This window comes from Pogonomyrmex barbatus, unplaced genomic scaffold, assembly GCF_055798465.1.
Source record: "Pogonomyrmex barbatus isolate J1 unplaced genomic scaffold, ASM5579846v1 scaffold7, whole genome shotgun sequence".
In the NCBI taxonomy this organism is placed as follows: Eukaryota; Metazoa; Arthropoda; class Insecta; order Hymenoptera; family Formicidae; genus Pogonomyrmex; species Pogonomyrmex barbatus.
The window spans coordinates 6909543-6930974 of NW_028297171.1; the positions used below are offsets into that span (position 1 = coordinate 6909543).

The following is a 21432-nucleotide window of genomic DNA, read 5'->3' on the forward strand; positions in this document are numbered from 1 at the left end:
TAAAATTCTTTACAAGTCTTTACAAGTAAATTTGAAATCAACAATGATGAAAAATTCAATATTAGAAAAGTTGGCTTCACAGTGTGAAACAAAAATCTGAATTTCATTCGCGGTCCTATCCAATTTTACATTTTTAAGTGAAAGAATATGATTTTATTGTCACTGCGTTTTAAAGAAATTGGATATTGTAAGCTTCAGAAACATAAACAAGGCCAAGATTACTTTTATTATCATTATTAATACAATGAAACAGATGGTAATATTATACAGTAAAATAGTACCGTTTTACAGTAGAACGCTGTAAAGCTTCTTTCTCATACGTTTATGTAGCATTTGTCGATATTTCCTGCATTGTATTTTGATCTTGTTTCTTCACAGCGATATGTAATCCTTGAGTTGTTCATCAATTTCGGAATTGAGAGTAAGCATCAATTGGTCAAATTGATGATCTCCAACTATACTTCGCAGCGTGATCAACTAATAATTTTGAAAGTCTTCAGTCTTTGCATAACTTTTAAATGTCCAAAAAAATGTTGGCAAGATATTCGTACCTGACTTTGGAGCGTATCTTTCAAAGAGATACTATGCACAGGATCACTAAAAACAAGTCTCTTTTGTCGTTGAGCATGCTCAGTTTCGTAATCCACATCTTCATATTGCGAAGGACTGGGCTGATCACTAATCATTAAGGAACTAAAACAATTTTTAATGTATTAGTTGTACATTTGTGGACATATGTAAAGAGTATTTTGCTCTCTTTAAAAAGTTAGAGTGAAACTATATAATATTCGAGTAAGTTTAACGACGGAATATTTTGCAATGATTAAAAAAAATTCCAAACAATTATAAAAGGAACGAAAAAATAAATGAATAATTGTTCAAGTTTATTAAAAAATATGAAATTATTAAGATATTATGACTTGTGCATTAATAGAAAAAATTTCAATCTTATATATTATAACATGCTTTTATTCTAATTAATATGATATACGTTGTATTATACGTAAAGAGATATTCAGATCTTACTCGACAGGATAGCCCATATCATCGAATTTGGTGATGTCATTAAGTGTCTCGACGATATTCGATATTATCTGCGGGAAATATTCAAGAACTGTGGGTGGACTGTTCGCTCCAAGGAGAGAACAGAGTGCAAGGGATAGTAATTTGCGCCTTTCGGTCTGAGGCACCAGCGGCATTGCGTTGACCCAACCGTGTATCAGTTTTCCAAGAACGACATCTTCCCTCGTTTCAGTTCCTATACTCTGCGCTAAATCGCTGATTACCTGCAAAAATATTTTTCGTTATTGAACGTGCTTACAATGAAAATGACATATGAAAATCGAAATCGAGATATAATTTTACTTACTTGTACAAAAATATCACGGGAACCTAATAAAACTCTCGCGACGATAGACAGATGCATGGTCATTACCAATGAGTATTCATCGGCATAGTAAACTCTCCTGTTAATATATCACGTTTTAATTTTAAATCTCCGTGATAGAAATTATCCTTAGAAAGAAACAACTTACTCAAATATCTTTAGCAAAACGGGCTTTATCAGTTCTGCACCCTGTTGAGGGGAAGTCCTAAGACAAATCTCAAATAATTTCAATACCATCACTCTACCCTCCGATCGTAAATCACTAAGAAGTGTTTTCAGTGATTCGATGACTACCGAACCTCTCTGAGTGAAAAAATCTTGCGGACTCAGTAAAACGTAAACCTGAATTATATACAAACATAAACGTAAATTCTCCGAGGATTGATCTAAAAGACAGAGAAAAAAGGGATATCATCACGAATTATTAGATTCTGTTAATAATTATTAATAGCAAACCTATATTACTAACCCAATAATGCTGGCATATTTCTGAAGAGATCCATTATAGCTGGTGTCGGGGTAGGTGTGTTTTCTAATAAGGCTATCCACAATTCCAATCCGTCTTCTAATAAATAAACATGTCCTTCTTGATTAACGTCACAACTCAGAGCAACAACACCTACTACCAATGGTTCTAAAATAACACTTTCAGAACCTAGAGCCTGTTATAATTAAAACAGCATTAGAAAAAGATTAGCAGTATTAATCTATTATGTATATATCCAATAAATAATATACTTACTCTTTCCAAATGTATCAGAGTCGATACTATGGCGCATCTCAGCATATTATATATTTCGGATTGTTGCCAAAGTTCAGGTAGATATGAACTAAGTGCACCAACGTGTGGTTTAATTCCACTGCCAACACGTTCGATAATAAAAGATAATACATACAACACATGCATCTGAAAAATAGAAAAACCTTCTTAAAAATAATTTGCAAGACATTGAGAAAATAAATGCCAATTTATCGTATTTATGCGTACTTTTGTGTCACATTCATTTACTTCTTTAAGAAGCGCAAAAAGCAATGAGAAGACAGGTTCCAAGAAGGGAGTAAACTCTTCCGAATTGAACTGGAAATCATCAATTGCCTGTTTCAAAGCATTACTTGCTGCTAAACGAACTCCCAAATCCTCCTCTGGATTCAACTTTTCTATCATGAGCTTGTACAATTCCGGCCTTAATTCCGCACTCAATTTGATATCTGCAAAAAATTTGTAATACAAAAATAACAGACAAAAAATCATTTCAAGTACTTTTTTTCAATAAAACTTCCAACATACTAGTCCATTGACCAATCAACCAACACACACGTCTTCTAATAATTTTATAATTGTTACTTCGCATCTTTAATTCCTCCTTTAGAGTCGTCGAAAACCACTGATCAAAGTTTACCTATATTATATAAAAACACATTGAGTAAATCAAATAAACATTTTTTATACATAAAATTCTTGATAATAATATTTTTTTACCTCGTCGTATAAATCAAATGCAGCCAGACCAACCGCGCGATAGACCGCATCTTTTACTAGAATCGCGTGCAAGTTATTAGGATCGACAGGTTGATGATGCTGTCGCATCAAATTAACCAAAACCGAAGCGAGAACGTCTCGAAAGTGATGGAAGATCGCCAAAAACAAGGATTCTGTGCAAGGCTACAATACAACATATATTTGCATCTCCAGAAATTTACCATACCATATCATACCATAATTATATAATATTTTATTAATTTTACAATGTCTTTAGTTACTTACCCTCAAACAATATTTCCATGACTCTCCACCGTCATCAATGGCTGAAACAAGCATATATCTTTTATATTCTATATCTCTGTATTTCATTTGTGTTCAATCTTTGTACATTATTCTGAATGATTTATAATTATATCGTTGTTTAATGCCATGTTTTTACCGAAACTTTCTGGTTGAGTATCCCACATTTCAAGATCCGCAGGTGTCAAAAGGAAGTAATGCGTGACAAGCCTGGAGCATATCTCCGTTAATGTTTCCGGTGTAAAAAATTCCTGTCTCAATTGACACGCCCTCAAAACCAATGGATCTTTCGTCTCTGTTTCAATGAAAGAAAACATCGTTAATACAGAAGAAATATGAATCATATGAACAAGTAAAAATGACAGCTTATGTACCTTCTATAACTTTAGCTGGTCTGTAATATGTCGATAATAAAATGCTTTTTACTAAATTTAGACACTGAATAATAAATCTTTCAAATGCTAACGCTTGGCCAGTTTCTGTGAAGCAGTAAAAAACGGAGAACTCTAGAGAAGTTGGTATGAGTTCCACGTAGCAAAACGGATGCATGTCTAAGACTCCTAATAAAACTTTGGTCAAATGTATTATAAATTTTTCGCACACGTCCACTTGTACACCCCTAGAGGCTAAAGTTTTTCCTAGAAGAAAAAAAAATTATACATTTTTACAATAGAGATCTAATTTCATTTAAACATGTTAAGGAATAAATGTTTTTCTTAAACAGCAAAGAATACTAACGACACTCAAGGCAGGTCTTTGCGCGTTCAAAAACGACTTTCAAAAACAACATGGCATCTTGAGATTCGGATGGTTTAGAGAAACCATATACAATCAGTTGTCTAAGTATTCTTAATAGTAAAAGTGCTTTTTCTAAGGTTTCTTGTGTCTGATTGACATCGGCCCCATTAGATGCCATAATCAGGAAGGATTCAGTATAAGTATTCCATAGATTTAGAATAAAATTGAACATAGTCGCAGTCAATTCTCGGAAGATCCTCTGTCCATCAGCCAAGCGTCTAGACGCCAAAGCCTTAACAACATGATGCAGTGTTAATACCGCCTGACGCTGTGCCAAAAGATTTTCTTGTCTTATAACTTCCAACAATGTTGGAACTAGTGTACCCCATTCTCTAGGACAATCATACCTGTGCATAAAATAATAAGATTAGTATTTTAGTTTATTACATATATTGTATATATTATACCTTGCTATCTTGGCAATAAGGACTGCTAATTGTACAGCTAGTGGATTTACAGGTTCTTCAAAATTTCTGAGCAGATGCTGTCGCAAAAATTCCTTCTCATTATCCTCAATTGCGCTAGAGTAACAGTACATTATTATATATATATGACACTGCTGTTTATCAATATGATAACTAACTTATACAGATAACAAACTTCCTTTTTAAAAAAAAAAATTTCTCTTACTTTGGTGCATTTTTTCTCCAGTATCTCTCAACTCCAATCTTTAGATATACTACAGCCATCCATCTAACTTCAATAGCCAAGGAATGATTTGAAAGAACATTCTAAAAATAATTTTTGTGTAATCAGTCGTATTTTCGGATCAACACCAAAAAATATACAATAATAAGGCAGTCCTAAAAAATACTATCCGTTATACAAATATATATTCCATGTAACATTCCATAAATCCAGTATGTACATGGAAAATGTTATAGAAAATTAATATTCCAACTTTACAGGCTAGTGACAAACACATTTTTTATATAAAAAAAAACTTACATATAACGCTATATAAAATCCTTGCTGAGTCTCCCATTGCTTCAGCGTTTGCTCTGCAGACTTCAGGACATTGGGGTCTTGGCTGACCGCCTGTCGTAGAACTTCTATTACCGCGGCTTCCATGTCTTCGTACTGAACAAACATCATGTGTCATCAGATATAAATGAAATATAATAACATCTCGACGTGCAATTCTTATTCTAACGATATCCCTGTCTCCTCGTTATCTAACATCACATAATTTCATCATTCGTTGTTTCAACCGGAAAAAAAATGAGACGAAAATCGACTGTCCGATGCAATCCGCCGAAATCGAGAAGCGAATATCCAGGAATATCGAGCATGTGGCCGCGGAACGGATCGCGAGCCTACGTGGGCGAGGCGGATGCGTCGCGCGGAATATCGCGATCGCATTACATCATTTCACGCCACTAACGAATTACCGTCGTCGTCATCGTCGTCGTCGTCGTCGTCGTCGTCGTCGTCGTCGTCGTCGTCGTCATCGTCGTCGTCGTCGTCGTGATCGTCGTCTCAGTCGTTCTGGTGAACGAGAGGTGCCTTCTAACCTATACGACGCAACGGGGAGAACAGGGAGAGCACGGCGCCGCGTTTTCGCCGCCGCCGTGCGCGAGCGGAGGAAGGGCCGAGCGTTTACCTGTCTTGCAATCGGTGCCGCAGACTCTCATTCCGCGTGCTCCATTTGCCGCTACGTTGCGCGCAAGGGAAGAGTATTTACGTAGTAAATCGATACATAACGAAAATCCTCCGGCGCGATCCCTCTCTGTCGTCTACCGGAGTATAGCACACACGCTCCGCCGCGCGACGTACGTGTCGACGGCACCTTCGGTTCGGAAAACGCAACGTCCCCTTCCTCCCGCCCTCGCCCCGACCCGCCGCCGTCGTCCCGCCACCCTGCCGCCGGTCGCCCCGCGCCGCTTCTTCGACTTGCGCGTCGCTCCTCTCTCGTTTTTCTTCTTCTTTTCTTTCCCTTTCACCTCCTCCTCGCGCCGGGAGAACAACAACGATAGTGACAGTTGTCGCGTGCGCACGCGCGCGCCTCGCTTACGAGAGATAAAGGGTGATTAACTACCGATTAGCTTCACCATCAGTTAACACTGAAAGAGGAGAGGTGGCTAATTACTTTGTTTCCGTCTCTCTTTATGATCTCCCTCCCTATATTTCTTTTATATTTTATATGTATTATGACTCAGATACAATAAATAGGATCTTTGATTGTATATTAAAGCATGGTTTTCTATATAAATTTAATTCTTCATTTCTAGCATCCACTTTTAAAAAAAAGCCAAAAAAAAGAGTAAATTAAACCGAGATTAAGGAAACTACACATCGGTTGTCTCGTTCTGTGTAAAATGCGCATCTATTTTCAAGAATCGCAAACATTGCTTCGTTCAATTCAGAAACGATTATTCATTTCCTAAAGAATATCTTTCTTATCTCCATAAACAACATTATCGATAAAATACTCTCATGGCGCGAAGCGCTGCACGCGTATTTTTTAATTTTTGCTCTATCAAACCGGATATCCGATGCGCCACGCCGCGCATGCGTGAAAAATACGAGTTTGTCCGGCAACGCTAAGTGGCAGCACCGACGGTTTTGTTCTCTTTCGTTCATGGCTCGTGGCATCGTTTAAGTTGTATCACGATGAAGGTAAGAATCCACGAATATCGCAAGAATCGTATGTCCCTTGCATGAAATTTATGCTTCTCTTGATGCATCAAGATACGGCGAACGCGATGACGTTCATATCTTCATTGAAACTACATTTATTTACACCGTAATATCAACTGTAAATAAGCGTCAGTGCCAGGTGATCCAAAATGAAACGTGCTGTTTTTTGCTACGTTAATGACGTGTTTTGCATAATTATGATGCCTTTCTTGTTCATTTTGGCCTACAATATATAAGACTGACTATTGTATCGAGAAATTGTTTCATTTTCTGAATGCGTGTTGTGTTCTCTGTATGAGAACTCTAACCTAATCTAGACTTAGAATTTTGAATATAATTGTATGTAATCGTTCTAATCGTGCATTCGATTGTTACAGCTGAACGTATCGTATCCTGCGACAGGATGTCAGAAGCTGTTCGAAATTTCGGATGAGCACAAGCTCAGAATATTTTATGAGAAGCGTATGGGTGCTGAAGTCGAGGCTGACGCACTGGGAGATGAATGGAAGGGCTATGTAGTTCGTATCTCTGGGGGTAACGACAAACAAGGTTTCCCCATGAAGCAGGGTGTCCTGACAAACGGTGGGTTATTATAATAATTAATGTATATCAAAAACTATTCCAAAAAATAACTTATACTTGTGACTTATTCTTAATTTATTGTCATTATTTAATATTCTCTTGAATCTACATAGATATATTTCTACATATTTACAGCTTCATTAATTAAGTAATTATTTCTAACGTTATATTACTTGCGTATGTAGGTCGTGTGCGTTTACTACTTTCCAAGGGACATTCCTGCTATAGACCAAGACGAGATGGTGAGCGTAAACGCAAATCCGTTCGTGGTTGCATCGTAGACTCCAATTTGTCTGTACTAGCTCTTGTCATTGTAAGAAAAGGCAAACAGGTAATTGATCAGATAAAATATATATATATATATATATATATATATATATATATTTTTTTTAAATATTAGATTAGGACAAATCCATGCAATTCAGGGTGTATTCAAGATAATCAATTTTCTTGAAATACTATCGTATGTATGGAAGATCAAATTCATTTTTTGATTTGGGAAATTGCTGTATTATTCATGCTTTTTCTCAGTGTACGAATGAAACATCTGTTATGAATTTAATCTGAATTTTATTACAATAAAATAAGATTGTATGATCCTAAATTTAAAACAAATTAATTATTAAATTTTAAATAAAAATTGAAATTTTTTAATTTTAAATTAGTGTAAGACTAATAGTTTATAATAATTTCCTACTGTAATGTAAAATTATAGGAAATCCCAGGATTGACTGACATGAATGTACCGCGTCGTCTGGGACCGAAGAGAGCGAGCAAAATTCGCAAACTCTTCAATCTTTCCAAAAAGGATGATGTTCGACAGTTCGTAGTAAAACGACCGGTTCAAAAAGAAGGAAAGAAGGAACGATTCAAGGCGCCAAAGATTCAGCGCTTGATTACTCCAATCGTTCTTCAGGTACATAATCTTCCATAAAAAAGTTTATAAAAATATTGGATAAATTTGGATAGATTCCCCGGAAATATAATTAAATTAATTACATTATTTGCCGAGATAAATAAAAGATCACAAAGCATTATACTTTCACAATTCACTAATTTTATACAGATCCAATACGTTTAGTAATAAAAATGCCTTGCTAAATGCTTTACAGAGGAAAAGACATCGACTGGCACTGAAGAAGAAACGTTGCTTGGCTCGTAAGGAACAAGCGGCAGAGTACGCGAAGTTGCTGGCGCAAAGACAAAAGGAAGCGAAGAACAGGCGCCAAGAAGAACTCAAACGAAGACGCAGCGCCTCCTTGCGTGAATCCAAATCGTCAACCCAAACTGCACCAGCGGTGCAAATGTTACAAATTCAGTAAATTGATGGATTTTCGAAATGTATTTACACATCAATAAAAAAAATTTCAACTATCTAGTTTATTTTATTGTTTTTTATTATATATCTCAACTACCATTATATCCTACGGAAAAAATATGTTAAATGATAAATAGGAATGATCTCAATGCAATACATAATAAGTTATTGAAAAGTTGTATTCGTCCTAACAATAGCTCATTTTTTTTATAATATTGTAACTAGAAACAATTTTTACCATATCCAATAAGTTTGTTATCGTGAAACAACTTTATTTTTTATTTTCGTCTTTCTTTCTGCCAATTGGCCGATCTCAGTAAAAGACAATACATATCGACGTATCACATTGTCTCGAAAAACGTTAGATCGTCTGTGAAGCATAACGTAACAAAACAAACGACAGTCTGCCTACAGCAGCTATAGCCAGGCGTTTCTGGATCTGGTTATGTCAAATTACGGGCTCACAGTGCATAATGTAATCATGAGTTAATTTTCATTATTTCCGAAGGATGTCCGTGTAGATTCATCCGTTTCTCCGTAAGTTTATTCATGACATAACAAATCCTTCCACGTGTATCGATGTGCGATCGCGAATCTCTGTGGATAAAAGCCCGTAAACTCATACATAAGTATGTATGTCCCATAGCCTGTTTAGCTGACTTGCACATTTCATTTTTTCTCTTTATTTCTCTATGAAGAAAAAAAAAGAGAAAAGATGAATAGCAAGAAGTTTAGCTAAAAAGAATAAGTCTTGGTATATATACTTGTTTTCTATTTTTTCTCGCATTTTTGTTTTTCTTTCTCTCTTTAAGTAGCGATACTCATAAAAAAATATGTATTTTATTATAATTTTATATTTTATTAGCAATATTTATTAGTATCTTAATCCTTAATTGGTCGATACCTCAATCTTTTTTTGAGAAAAAGTAAAAGAAATATCATTTTTTTATTGTAATTCTCATAACATTTTTGACTTTAAAATATAAACAAATACATGGAAAAAACAATTTTGTCAAAGTATCTGAAAGTTTTGCCAGATACATTTAAAAATAATTTTGTTAGGTCATTGGAAGTTTACTTATGTAAGATATTCAAATTAATAGAATAATGAAAATTGTTACAGTATAATTTATTAAGTTGTTAATATGTGCTTTTAGAATATTGAAATTGAAGAGAAAGAGCAAAGTAAGGAAAATTGTAAGAAAGATATAAGAGAAAAGTGACAACTAAAAACTACAATTTTCGAAGATACAGAAAAGAAAAGAAAGAGTGACTAATAGGAAGAATAAATTTGAGATTGATAATCTCTTCATCTAGTCTTTTCATTTTCTTTTTTTTTTAAGACAAAAACATGTCGAAAGTCGGAGGACTTGAGATAGCCACAAGCAAAACGCATACCCAACCACACTTTGCCAATCATACGCAATCCTCTTTAATGAAGAGACGAACACCAATGAAGAAATCGTTGTCGTCGACGAAAAATGTGAATGAATCGAAGAGAGAACAAGGAAATGGCATTCTCAAATTAAATGGTATTTGCAAGAAACGAAGTAGTGTCACAAAGCAGAGCAAGAGTATGCAGATGCTCATAATGACCCTGAAGCAACAACGAGATCGTACAATCGTTTTTCTTTCTGATAATGAGCTAACAGAAACGATATGTCGCACAGAGAAATCGCTCTGTTCCCTTGGAAGTGATTTGATAAAAGATATCTCTTTCAATATCAAAAGATGCACTGAAAGTCCAGCTAAATTGGCGACTCTTTGTGATAAATCCATAAAAATTGTTAACGAGTCTGAAAAGCACACAGAAAATTCACATGCTTCTCTTCCAGATTCGACAAGCTGTATAGGAAGAAATGATTCAGAAAACATTTGCAACTTTTCTGAAGATCATCTCTTAATAGACAATGTGCATAAATTTCAAGTGAATTCAAGCGACGGTGAAGAATCGACGCATTGCAAAGTCGAAATTCTTTATGAAAATTTGGAACGTGAAAAGCCCAATGATTCTTCAAAAGAAGATTATTCTCAAGAGATTGAGACGCAGATACATCTACAAAGTATGTTGCCGAATGTAAACGCCATAACAAATCGCAAACGCACGCGAAAATGTTGGATAAAAAAAGCCACAGCTCGAAATGAGCATGTTGATGAGGGACATGTCGATTTACAAGATTTTAAGAATATGAAATTTCCAAGAAACATCAATAATACACGGAATAAGGATAAGACAGTTGTTAATGATGATTCAACTACCCAAAAGAGAAGTACTTTTCAAAAGAATCTTGCTTTTACTAATCAGCGAATTTGGAGACCACCTGGCATTCCTAAAACTTTAGTTGCGGAAAGTGCAACGTCTTTAATGCAGCCAATGTTGCAGAAGTCATCTCAATCATTTAAAAAATCCTCAACTGCCTCAACGAAAAGCAAACAATCATCGATTGAGTAATATATTTTTTTTTATTATTTTTTTACTTTATATATTTACAGAATTGCTTTTTGTACATATAGTTTATTATTCTGTATACATTTTTATTTAGTGACACAAGTTGACACAAATGTAGTTCTATCTTTCTTGACATTTAATGAGTTACAAGGACAAAATGATTATATCGACTTGTGTCACTAAATAGAAAACATCCTTCGAGAATAATGAACTTTTACCTTATTATTGTATAATTTCTAAATATTTTTCTGAATATTTTTCATTTTATCTGTAAATTTTCATGTTTCTATTTTTAATTTGTATAATTAGTGTTTGATATTTTTAAAATGCTTTATTTTAAATAAATTAATATAATTAAAATAGGTTAAAAAGACAACTTTAATTGTATGAAAAGCAAATATATTTCTAAATGATTTCATACTCAATATATTTGATTATAATTTTAGATCGTTTAATAGCGAATCTACGAGCGCAATACTCACAAGTCAGTCCAAGATGAAAGAGAAAGAGAATAGAGATCCTCGTGCAAATCGCATGACGAAAATCTGCGAACATCTCGTGTAAGAAACATTTATCTTTCATATTTATCTTTCATATGTACATATAGTTTCAAGCATTGAAATAATATTTATACATAACGATTTTATCACAGAGAAACGAAACAACGGCAGTGGCTGCAAAGTGGAGGGCCGAAGAAGAGACGATCAAAGACAAAGGTTTTAGACAAATGTGACGACGCGAATCCTATCCTGCCGAAATCAAAATCGCGACATTCTCAAACGCAGCCAATCATGCTGCAAGAATCATCAAACAATCGAAATGCTATCGAATCAGGTCGTACCGACTCGCTTTCTATTTGCAACAAATCGAAAAATCGAGAGGTGATTTATACATTGAAAAGGATCATCAATAATGTGAAAGAAGATGAAGATGTGAATGAAAACTCTGTGAATATCTCTGAAAATACTTTTTATAAAAAAAATAACAGTGAGATTCAGACGTCACCAAATCGCGATATTCTCTCGCAGAATCATAAATTACATATTTTAACGAAAGATATGAATTTAAATGAAGCGGATCGAGTCTCCGGACAACCTTCTCAGAAAACCATCAGCACACAGACAGAATTAAATTGCGATTTGTATCTTAAGACAGATATTGAAAAAGATAAAGATTCGAAGATATTGCAAACTCGAATTGTCGCGACGCAAACATCGCCAAATTATGATAGAAATGTAGTTGAAGTCGAATGCAATACAGAATCATACAATGTCGTTTGTAATGATGTAGAAATCTCTTGCAATCTAATAGACTTCACAAACTTAAAAGCAGAAGTTGATTCAACTGTGATTCAATCAACGTCAGATTTTCCAATTCATACAACGAAATCTTTATTCAAACGTGCTGAAATTAATTCTGAAAGTGAAAATAAATTCGATAAAAATAAGGAAATTCCATTCAACAAATATGATGAGATATTAAGTACACAAATGAATTTAAAATTAGAAAGTTATGATAGTACAGAAATTCCAATAAAACCAACAAAGGCTACTGAAGAACTAGAAGTTACTCGTGACAACTCTTACCCAATCTTTTTGAAATTGCGTAATTATTCAAATAATATGACAAACATTGATATTGATGAACATAAAGAATCCCTAAAATATTTCAATAAACAATACGTAAATGACAATACTTCAATAAATGATCTAGAAAGTCAAATATCCAATCAATTCTTCAATTACGAGTCTTCTTCCGAGGATAGTACGGAATACAACGTTCTCGTACAAAATCTCGAGAATGACATGCTTGCCGAAGATATGCCGAAATCGAAAGTGAAGAATATACCAAGTGACTTACTCGCAGCTTTTGAGCTCGCGGCAGAACGTGCTCGCAATATTCATGAAGCGATCATTATATATCGAGAAAACTTGATATCACGAAATTTTGAGAAACAAAATGAAGAAATCGAAAATAATGAAACAGAAACACATGAGAATCGACATCGTTTCGAAAAGTACGTTCCTTTCACAAAACACGAAAATATAGATAACATAAAATCCGAACGCAAAGCGGCATATCACTTTGTGAATAACGATCATTTAGACGGATTTTTTACGTACTCGTGCAATAGCTCCGATCAACCATACAAATCCGCATTTTCGTCGTTGGAGGACATTCGTTCTGAAATAGACCATAAAGAAAACAACGCTGTTCTAAAGGACGAAGAAACGGTTGCAGGATCGAGTCTAAATGAGCGAAATGAAATCTCTGATCGCGAAATGAAGTTGTTAATGCAACTGCTGATACATGACACACAAGAGAAATATGCGCTCGAATTACTACAACCGGAGAGAAGTGGAAATGATGAAAGTTTCGAAATGGAGAGAATGATTAATAAACCTCTAGCACTTCCTGCGGCGATTAAAAGAACTTCTTTTATTTCGCGTGAGAACCTGTTTCCTCTCTACTGTTGCATCATTTGTACTGTAATATTTTGGTGTTTGCAATTTTCCTTCCAATGCGATTCAATGAAATAATCTTGTAATTTACGTTATATATTCAAATGTCGCGTAGCATAATATGGATTTCACTGATATTCTTTTAAGTTTATGTTTTCTTTGATTTCAAATATATTTTTGTACATGTTACATTTTATTGCATTTGTTATAATATATATTCGTTTTATTAAATGTTTGACATACAAAAAAATATAAACTTACGAAAGTAAAAAAGATTCTCTTGCAAAGTAATAAAAATATTTTGTAAAACTTATGTAACAATAAAAGGTTAATATTGAAAAGAAAGAAGGGTTGAATTATTATTCTCGATACATTATTTTGATGATATGTCCTATACATTGCTAATTTCTCATTTTAAATTTAAGTCCTATTTTTGCCAAAATCCCTCGTTACAGATTAACGTTACAAATTGATATTACAAAATAGTATTCGAAATTGTTTAATCCAAATTATTTATAGCGAAATTAATTTGCAAAGATGTTACTTAAACGATATTACGTATGATAGTCAAAATCAAAATATTTTATAATCTATGTTATCACGACAATCAATCGGATGCACTTGATATTCTTAACGTGCTTTGAATTAAGAATGCGAAATGAATTTGAACAATCATGTTGCGATTCATTCGGCTTCAAGGACATCGACAGTCGCGCAACCGGTGATATCAACCAACTCCTTTGATGTGAAAGTGGCGATTATTTTTTGCTCTCCGGGCTTTTGCGGTACGAGTTGATGCTCTACGTAAACGTCCTCTTCGGGTCCGACGTCTCTGAAGGTCAAAGTCTTGTTTCTAGAGAGCCCAGGTCCGGCATAGTTGAACATGCAATTGGTCAAGGACCTGTTCAAGGGATTCTTAAAGCTCAGCGTAATGGTCGATGGTTGTCCAACTGTTGGTTCACCTTCGATCTGAAACGTTAGAAATAGTTCATAGATAATTTTCTGAGTAAAAGAAAAATATGTAGATATTTGTGTATTAGAAATACATAACACAAAAGATAAATGATGATCATATAACTAGTGGGTCTAATTAATTTAGGTTGTCTAATGTTCAATATTTAAAAAATAAATTTTGAAAATCGTATAAAAACATAAAAAAAACATACAAAACATAAAAGAAATTATAAAAATTAAAACTGAAAATCGTTAGACTAATAAATTCTAGTTTGATTTGATTTTTGTTACAGTACCTTGACTACGATATTCGGCTTTAAAACTTGAAAATCATCCTCGTCCGCCCAAGTTTGTCGAGTTTCCTTGACCGTGGCGATGCAATATAGCTTCATAATGCAATACTCTACTAATTTATCCAGATAATCATTCACTGTCACAGTGAGTCTTAATTGTTCCACTACAATGAATTAAAATACGAGAATTACAATTCAAACATTCAGTGCATGTACGTAAAGGACAGAAGTCAATCTCAGATAATTGAGCGCAAAGAAGTTAAACAACGGCGCAATAAAATTTACACAGTTCTTTCCTCATTTGCTGATTACCCAATAAATTATCATTATCTAGAAATTCCAGACAAAATTAACCAAGCAAATCAATCGCCTCTCTCGTAAATGCTGGGACATTAGCTACGGGAATAAAACATTAAATGCAAATTTAAATGCAAATTAATTTAACGTGTCATATTTATCGACCCTTCGTCTATTTTTAGTATCATTAATTCTAATAATAGATTTGTAAATGTAAAATTCTTTTACATTTAAGTAAAAATTCTCACATATTTCGATTCTCAGAAATCACTCGTCAACTTGCAACTCCTCGCAATTCTTCGCGTATTTACAATTCAAACTTTATCGATACCTCGACAAACTACCATCTTTCTAATATTGACATAATATTTTCGCAGTATCCATTGACTTTCGCCGTAAACGTTTAGAAAAAAAAAATGCACAGGAATTATTCTTCTTACCGGCGTTCGGTTGAAGCACAAAATCGCCGGAAGCTCTCTTTACCAGCTTCGCCTTAACTCCAGTGTAGTAAACGCTGCCGGCGGACAGGATAGCCTGAATGGTGCGTAGCTCGTTAGATTTGTTCTTGATGTTCACCGTCACAGCAAATGGCTCACCGATGTTGACGCGTTCGAGCTCCATAAGATCGAACTCAACATCTTCCTTACCCGGCGACGGCAGCGAGTAGAATCTCTTCGCCATTTCGGTGCTGCGCACTGCCCTATATAGGGTCAGCCTCTCAACCTCGGTGCCTAAAAGTTATTAAAAAAATTAAAATAAACTCCCGATCAATCGTCCAAATGTGGCTTTTCATTGAATATAAAATATCTTTGTTCGTTGTTCGAGTTGTGAGTTTATTACAGGACGATATGCCGAAGGCAATTTTCTTGCAACATTTACCTTCTTTGGCCTTGTAGAGCGACGTTATGTCTTCTCTATCCTTGTCTCCATTAGGATCGAAGATCCACGGTGCCTTCGTCAGAATCATTCGACCGATGCTGCGAAGATAATTCGCATTAGTTCAACATTAGTTCAGCAAAATGTATCGTAATGACGGAATCCTCATCATTATTTCAAATTAGCAATTATTGCTTTACAAAAAAGCTTAATAAAAAACATAAGATGTGTGTGTGTGTGTGTGTGTGTGTGTGTGTGTGTGTGTGTGTGTGTGTGTGTGTGTGTGTGTGTGTGTGATTCGAGTATTAGCAAACAGCATGGATTGTTAATTAACTAATAAAAAAATAATAGAGAAATATGAAAAGAAACGATTTTGCTGAAATATTTAAAAATTATAAAAAATAATTTTGTTAGAACATAAAATAATATTGCAAAAATGTTCATTCCATAACAATTAATTTGAATTCTACATAATTATTTTGATAGCCTGAACAAAATTATTTTCAGATCTCTGGTCAAATTTTTAGATATTTCATTCAAACTTTATTTCCATGAAAGATATAAAAATGTAAGTGTTTTTATCTGTGTAAATTATGTAATTAAATATGAGAAGTAATAACATATACGTACAGAATAAAAATAACACATTTATCGCAATTTATTGCGATTTAAACGAATTGATCATTAAGTCTATCATATTTATGCATGCGTTTCGCATTATCTACATTTTCCAACGTAGAAATACCTCGCAGATATTATGCAAATCGTGAGTACAAACAGTAATTCATGTTTTACGACGCAATTGAAGGACATGTTGTAATTATGAACTGCAGGATGAACAAATAGCGCAAAGCCTGCGTTTCTGTTTTCGTTACAGGCACACCCATCGTTCCTCCACGTTCGACTCGTTTTTATATATTTCATGCATATTCGAATTGTCATAGCTATTTCCGTCCGCGACAAATTTGCTCGTGCCATGAATGATTAGCGAACGTATTACCGATGAATGAAATCATTACAAAAGAATATCGAATGAGACATAGAAAAGTGTTCTTTGAGACAGACTTGAGATGTATTAATTACTTTACTTTCGAGAGAAGGATGAAGTAATCGCTTATTTCTAGCAATAAAATTCGAGAAATTTTGTTGAATAAAAGCCACAAACTTCCATTAAATTGAATTAAATTATAATAAAGTGTCATCTTATTCAATTTTATTAATCTTATATTTGCTGTATAATATAATTTATTTTAACAAACATTAATAAAAATTTATTATCTAGTTTGTAATTTTTTATTTTCTTTTTTTTATATTTTTGTATGAATATAAAATATCAGTAATTTTTAATAAAATACATTTTTAATGAAATTGTACTTTAAATTTTAAAAATATGATAATATTCAACAGTTCTCCACTTGAAGATAATATTCTCGTTTTTTAAAGTATTTATTGAAGATTTGAGCTCATTTATTCAGACTCAATTCTATTTAAAAATACTGCTTTTATTTTTTGAAGTAATTACAGATTCGAAACTATCAAGCAAGCAGATTCGCAAAGATATTCGCTATCTATGAGATATGAGAGATCGCTATTTATGAGATATTTATAATTTTATGGCTTACTGGTACTTGTTGCAGTCGATCTTGGAATATCCCAGATCGCTTTCCGGATCCTCCTTCCATCTCATCAAATCCGCATTTACGGACGCTACCATGAAAGTTACATCATAATTGTAACCGACGGCACCTTCCTTGACGGCCTCCACCGATGCTGGTCCGCACTGATAAAAGTTGTCCGATTGTTCCTGAGGAGTAGCATCGATGGCCTGCCAGCCTCCGTAACCCTTCGGGAGATCTGGTCTCGCCATCCATACGTCGTTCCATACGTGATAGTTCCAGATGGAATCTTCGCCCAGGGGGTTGTTCGGATCGTACTCGAGCTCCTCGTTATTCAAATCGTAGTAACGATCCACTGATAGCGAAGCATTGGCATCGTGAGCCGATACCAAATTGGACACCACTCTCGACGGAATTCCCAGGGCACGACAGACCGTAGTGACGACACCAGCAAAGACCCAGCATTGACCATACTTGACTTCGTTACCGGTCTCCAAGAATTGCTCCAGAATAGGCACACTTCCGGTCCAAGCGGCCGGCGCGGTACCATCACTGTATTCGCCATCCCAGCGGCCAGTTATCACGCCCTTATCATCGTTAGAGTTTATCTAAAAGCGATAAAGAAGAAAAATATAAATTAAACAAATTGCACTCCGATTGATTTTGATTTAAAGATAACTTCAATGAAAGAAGAAATAGAACGAGTTTCGAGTCTTGGAATAAATCGTCCTCACCATCGTGATATTCCTCTTTTAATTATTTTTAATTAGAATATGAATAAGCAATCTTACGGTATATTCTGATTTAATTAGTAATTGTAAAATCGAATTATTTCAATTGATATCTAATGATTTCTAATTTTGAACAAATTCATAATAATACAAACACGACAGTTGATTTTAAAACAAGCTATTGGAATAAAAAAATGAGGATGTCTTACAATTCTCGAGATTGCCCGAGTCATTCTGACCGGGTCGCCTCTGGATATTGCCTTGATTCCGGATCTTTCGAGCAATAGCTGGCAAGCTGGCAGCACACATGCGTCGAACTGTCCGAAAACCCATTCTCTACCACGGGCACTACCCCATGGACCCACCCATATTTTTCCGACATCATTGAGGATGTACTCGTCAAGCAATTGCTCATCTTCCATATAGACCAAATCCTCTGCAATTGGAATCGATAAAAAAGATATTAATGAAATATTCTGCGATCCTTACGCAAAAACCAAATTTTGCTAAAGTATCTAAAATCTTGATATAGAAAATAATTTTATCAAAAATCATCAAAATAATTATGAAATTCAAATTATAAATTATGATATTCAAATTGCTTATTAGAATATCAAAAATTTTTACAAGCTAAAGGCTGCTTAAACGTCTTACATAGCTCAACAAAATTATTTTCAGATTTATATTGAACTTTTAGATATATTTCAGCAAAATTGTTTTTTCCATGTAAATAATTTGCAAATTTACTTCTCTATCAGCTTCGCGTACCTTTCATCCAAGGATTGAAGAGTAGATAGATATCTTTTTCGTAATTGTAAGTATTCGGCGCTTTTTTTCTGCCGAGAGTATTAGTTTCCACGTTCAATTGCCACACTCCAACGGGACTGTCAATCGGACTTCTGACTTCGACGGACAGATCCACCCCGTGAATGCCGACCATTCGAACGCCCCAAGCCTCCAGATCGGTCAGGTAAGCATCCCTGTTGGTAATCGTGTTTATTCCTCTGGTACCCCGCAACACGTTGGGGTTCGGACCGAAGCTGAAGAGCAGCCGAACGATGTCGGTTTCATCCACGTATTCGCGGTTGAATCTCAAAGCCACATGGAAGGCCTGTCCTCGTCGAAGAACGGGAATTGCCGGATCCTGATGGACAATCTCAAAATTGAAGGTGCGGTGAGCCTCGGCATTCTCCTTCTCGTACAAGTACACCGCTTCAACTATCAGCGGTTCTTCGGACATCTAGAAAAATAAATAGAAAAAAATTAGAAAATTGTTTATCGTCCTATTTGCGAGATTATGAAAGAAATTGAACTAAATTATATTATAAAATTTGTTTTCTTTAAATAGAAAATTTCTGAGAATTTCAAGAAAATATCTTTTTTCTGAAAACTTTTCAATTTTTTTTTTTTAATAAACAGTAATATTGTAATTAATTTAAATTTTAATATATCCATGTATAAAATTCCATGTACTTCCGATTTAAGAACGATTTGAATAAAAAAAGAAGTGTAGACATTTTAAAATAAACTTAACGTTACGATATTTTCTTTCAATTATCTTTAAGGTATGGATAAATAATGTATGTTTAAGAGACAAAATTGTCACGAGATGTAAGTCCTCTTAAAAATTAACGATCATGCCAAAGATATTTCATGCGGAAGTATGATTTGGTGCATCAATCGCAATTGTGTAATCTCATTCCCAAGTATTGCCACAACGGGACAACACTCGAAGATGCGTTCTCATTGCCTTCAGATTGCATGGTCTGCATCCGTCTTTGATTCATCCGGAGACATTGCGTAAAAGTCCGGGAAAAATTCCGAGCGCGTAATCCACGTAATCGTATCCCATAAAGGGGCGGTTGATCGAAACGAGTCCCATCAAGTCGACCTCGATGATTCACCTGATTCTCCGCACGGGTGAAATGCGGGATTTCACCTGCGTTGAGATACGTGCGTCTCCGACCATCCGATCATCAGCCAAATAACGTGAAGAGATCACTTATATATATTGATTGTAGAAATGAAACCGGTATTTCGAGACAATCCCCCTCATTTGAATAAACCGTGTTACGCAAGCCACACTTCATCTTATTTTGAAAGCGAGTTGTGTTCCGTGATATCGAATAAAAAAAAAAACCCATGTTCTTTTTATGAGCGACTCTTGATAATTTACTTGATAATTTACGGCAACATCACCAATATTGCTTTAAGTGATTAAAATGGAATCCGCACAGCGATTATTTTAAAATGTCAAAATAATATTTTTGAAGAATGGAGATAAAGAAAATCTTTGGGTGATCTTTTTCACATCTTTCAATAAATAGTGAATAAATTTAAGTAATTAAATTAAATCATTAATTAAAATAAGACTTATGTAAGATCAATGTAAGATTTTAAGAGGTATATTTTAAAATATGAAAATAATATTCTTGAAATTAGAAATCAAGAAAATTTTTGATTAAAATATTTCTTTCATGCCTCTTAATAAAGCAATGAATAATATACTTTTCTTTATATTGTTCATATTATTGTTATTATTGTTTCTTTATATTGTTCGTATTATTTTCTTTATATTGTTCATATTATATATACATTCTAAAAATATATTACATAATTAATTTTTTAAATGTTAATAAAATATCCAAAATTTAGATCATTGAAAATTAAATAATCCCATTAAATATCATTACTTGTATATCAATTATAATTTTAACATAGAAAATAATTTAATAAGACGTTACATATATGCATACATATCAAGATTTAATTTCAGAATTCATAGGTATCTTATTGGATGTAGATATTTCTCATATTTTAATATCGTTACAACAATTAGTTTTACATACACTTCAATAATTTTTATTTCTTGGAATTTTATTTCTTGAAAACTTCTGTTTTTTTTCTATATACCGATTTTTTTTTAAAGTAGTTTATCGAACAAAATAAAATTCAAACTTACCTTGTACAGATTTATGAAACAATCAACGACGGAAGAAACCACAAAACAGAATCACGAACGACAATCAATTTCCAAGTTACACCGCAAACGCACTGACGTTCGAAAACGCGTTCTGCCTTTTATATGAGATATAGCTTCCTACAGTAACCGCAAATCCCCACTACAACAATAATCTCATGTAGCTTTTAGATCTCTGAGTAAACGTGTCGATATGAAGCCGAAACGCACACTATATGTAAAGCTATAAAAAAAAACGACAAATCAATTAATTTTTCCATTTGAAT

At 34.2% G+C, this 21432-nt stretch overlaps 4 protein-coding genes across 6 annotated transcripts; 2 read left to right on the forward strand and 2 right to left on the reverse strand.

Moving 5' to 3' along the window:
* Window positions 1-205: 205 nt before the first annotated feature.
* On the reverse strand, window positions 206-5824 carry Impbeta11 (importin beta11). Of its 3 annotated transcripts, none has more exons than XM_011636756.3 (18): window positions 5572-5824; window positions 4917-5048; window positions 4599-4699; window positions 4376-4489; window positions 3909-4315; window positions 3545-3808; window positions 3310-3465; window positions 3153-3193; window positions 2868-3050; window positions 2676-2787; window positions 2376-2596; window positions 2130-2294; window positions 1857-2049; window positions 1536-1773; window positions 1370-1466; window positions 1027-1286; window positions 552-693; window positions 206-477 (listed from the first exon to the last, which is right to left on the reverse strand). In XM_011636756.3, exons 2-18 carry the CDS (start codon window positions 5037-5039, stop codon window positions 373-375), a joined length of 2922 nt encoding a protein of 973 aa, XP_011635058.1. In that variant the 5' UTR covers window positions 5040-5048; window positions 5572-5824; the 3' UTR covers window positions 206-372. The 3 variants fall into 3 exon arrangements, with proteins under 3 accessions (XP_011635058.1, XP_088939251.1, XP_088939249.1); XM_089083125.1 differs by lacking the exon at window positions 5572-5824 and adding an exon at window positions 5360-5496 and having other exon boundaries at window positions 206-455; XM_089083123.1 differs by lacking the exon at window positions 5572-5824 and adding an exon at window positions 5360-5495.
* Window positions 5825-6434: 610 nt separating this feature from the next.
* On the forward strand, window positions 6435-8564 carry RpS6 (ribosomal protein S6). Its single transcript, XM_011636757.3, has 5 exons — window positions 6435-6587; window positions 6986-7190; window positions 7376-7521; window positions 7906-8106; window positions 8303-8564. Exons 1-5 carry the CDS (start codon window positions 6582-6584, stop codon window positions 8510-8512), a joined length of 768 nt encoding a protein of 255 aa, XP_011635059.1. The 5' UTR covers window positions 6435-6581; the 3' UTR covers window positions 8513-8564.
* Window positions 8565-9671: 1107 nt separating this feature from the next.
* LOC105425820 (uncharacterized) lies at window positions 9672-13767 on the forward strand. Its single transcript, XM_089083122.1, has 3 exons — window positions 9672-10956; window positions 11404-11517; window positions 11610-13767. Exons 1-3 carry the CDS (start codon window positions 9860-9862, stop codon window positions 13495-13497), a joined length of 3099 nt encoding a protein of 1032 aa, XP_088939248.1. The 5' UTR covers window positions 9672-9859; the 3' UTR covers window positions 13498-13767.
* LOC105423516 (hemocyte protein-glutamine gamma-glutamyltransferase) lies at window positions 13594-21295 on the reverse strand. The gene is made up of 8 exons (XM_089083126.1): window positions 21149-21295; window positions 18955-19426; window positions 18396-18622; window positions 17462-18063; window positions 15843-15940; window positions 15404-15694; window positions 14670-14830; window positions 13594-14388 (listed from the first exon to the last, which is right to left on the reverse strand). The coding sequence occupies exons 2-8, from the start codon at window positions 19424-19426 to the stop codon at window positions 14104-14106; spliced, it is 2136 nt and encodes a 711-aa protein (XP_088939252.1). The 5' UTR covers window positions 21149-21295; the 3' UTR covers window positions 13594-14103.
* Between the last annotated feature and the right edge of the window lie 137 nt (window positions 21296-21432).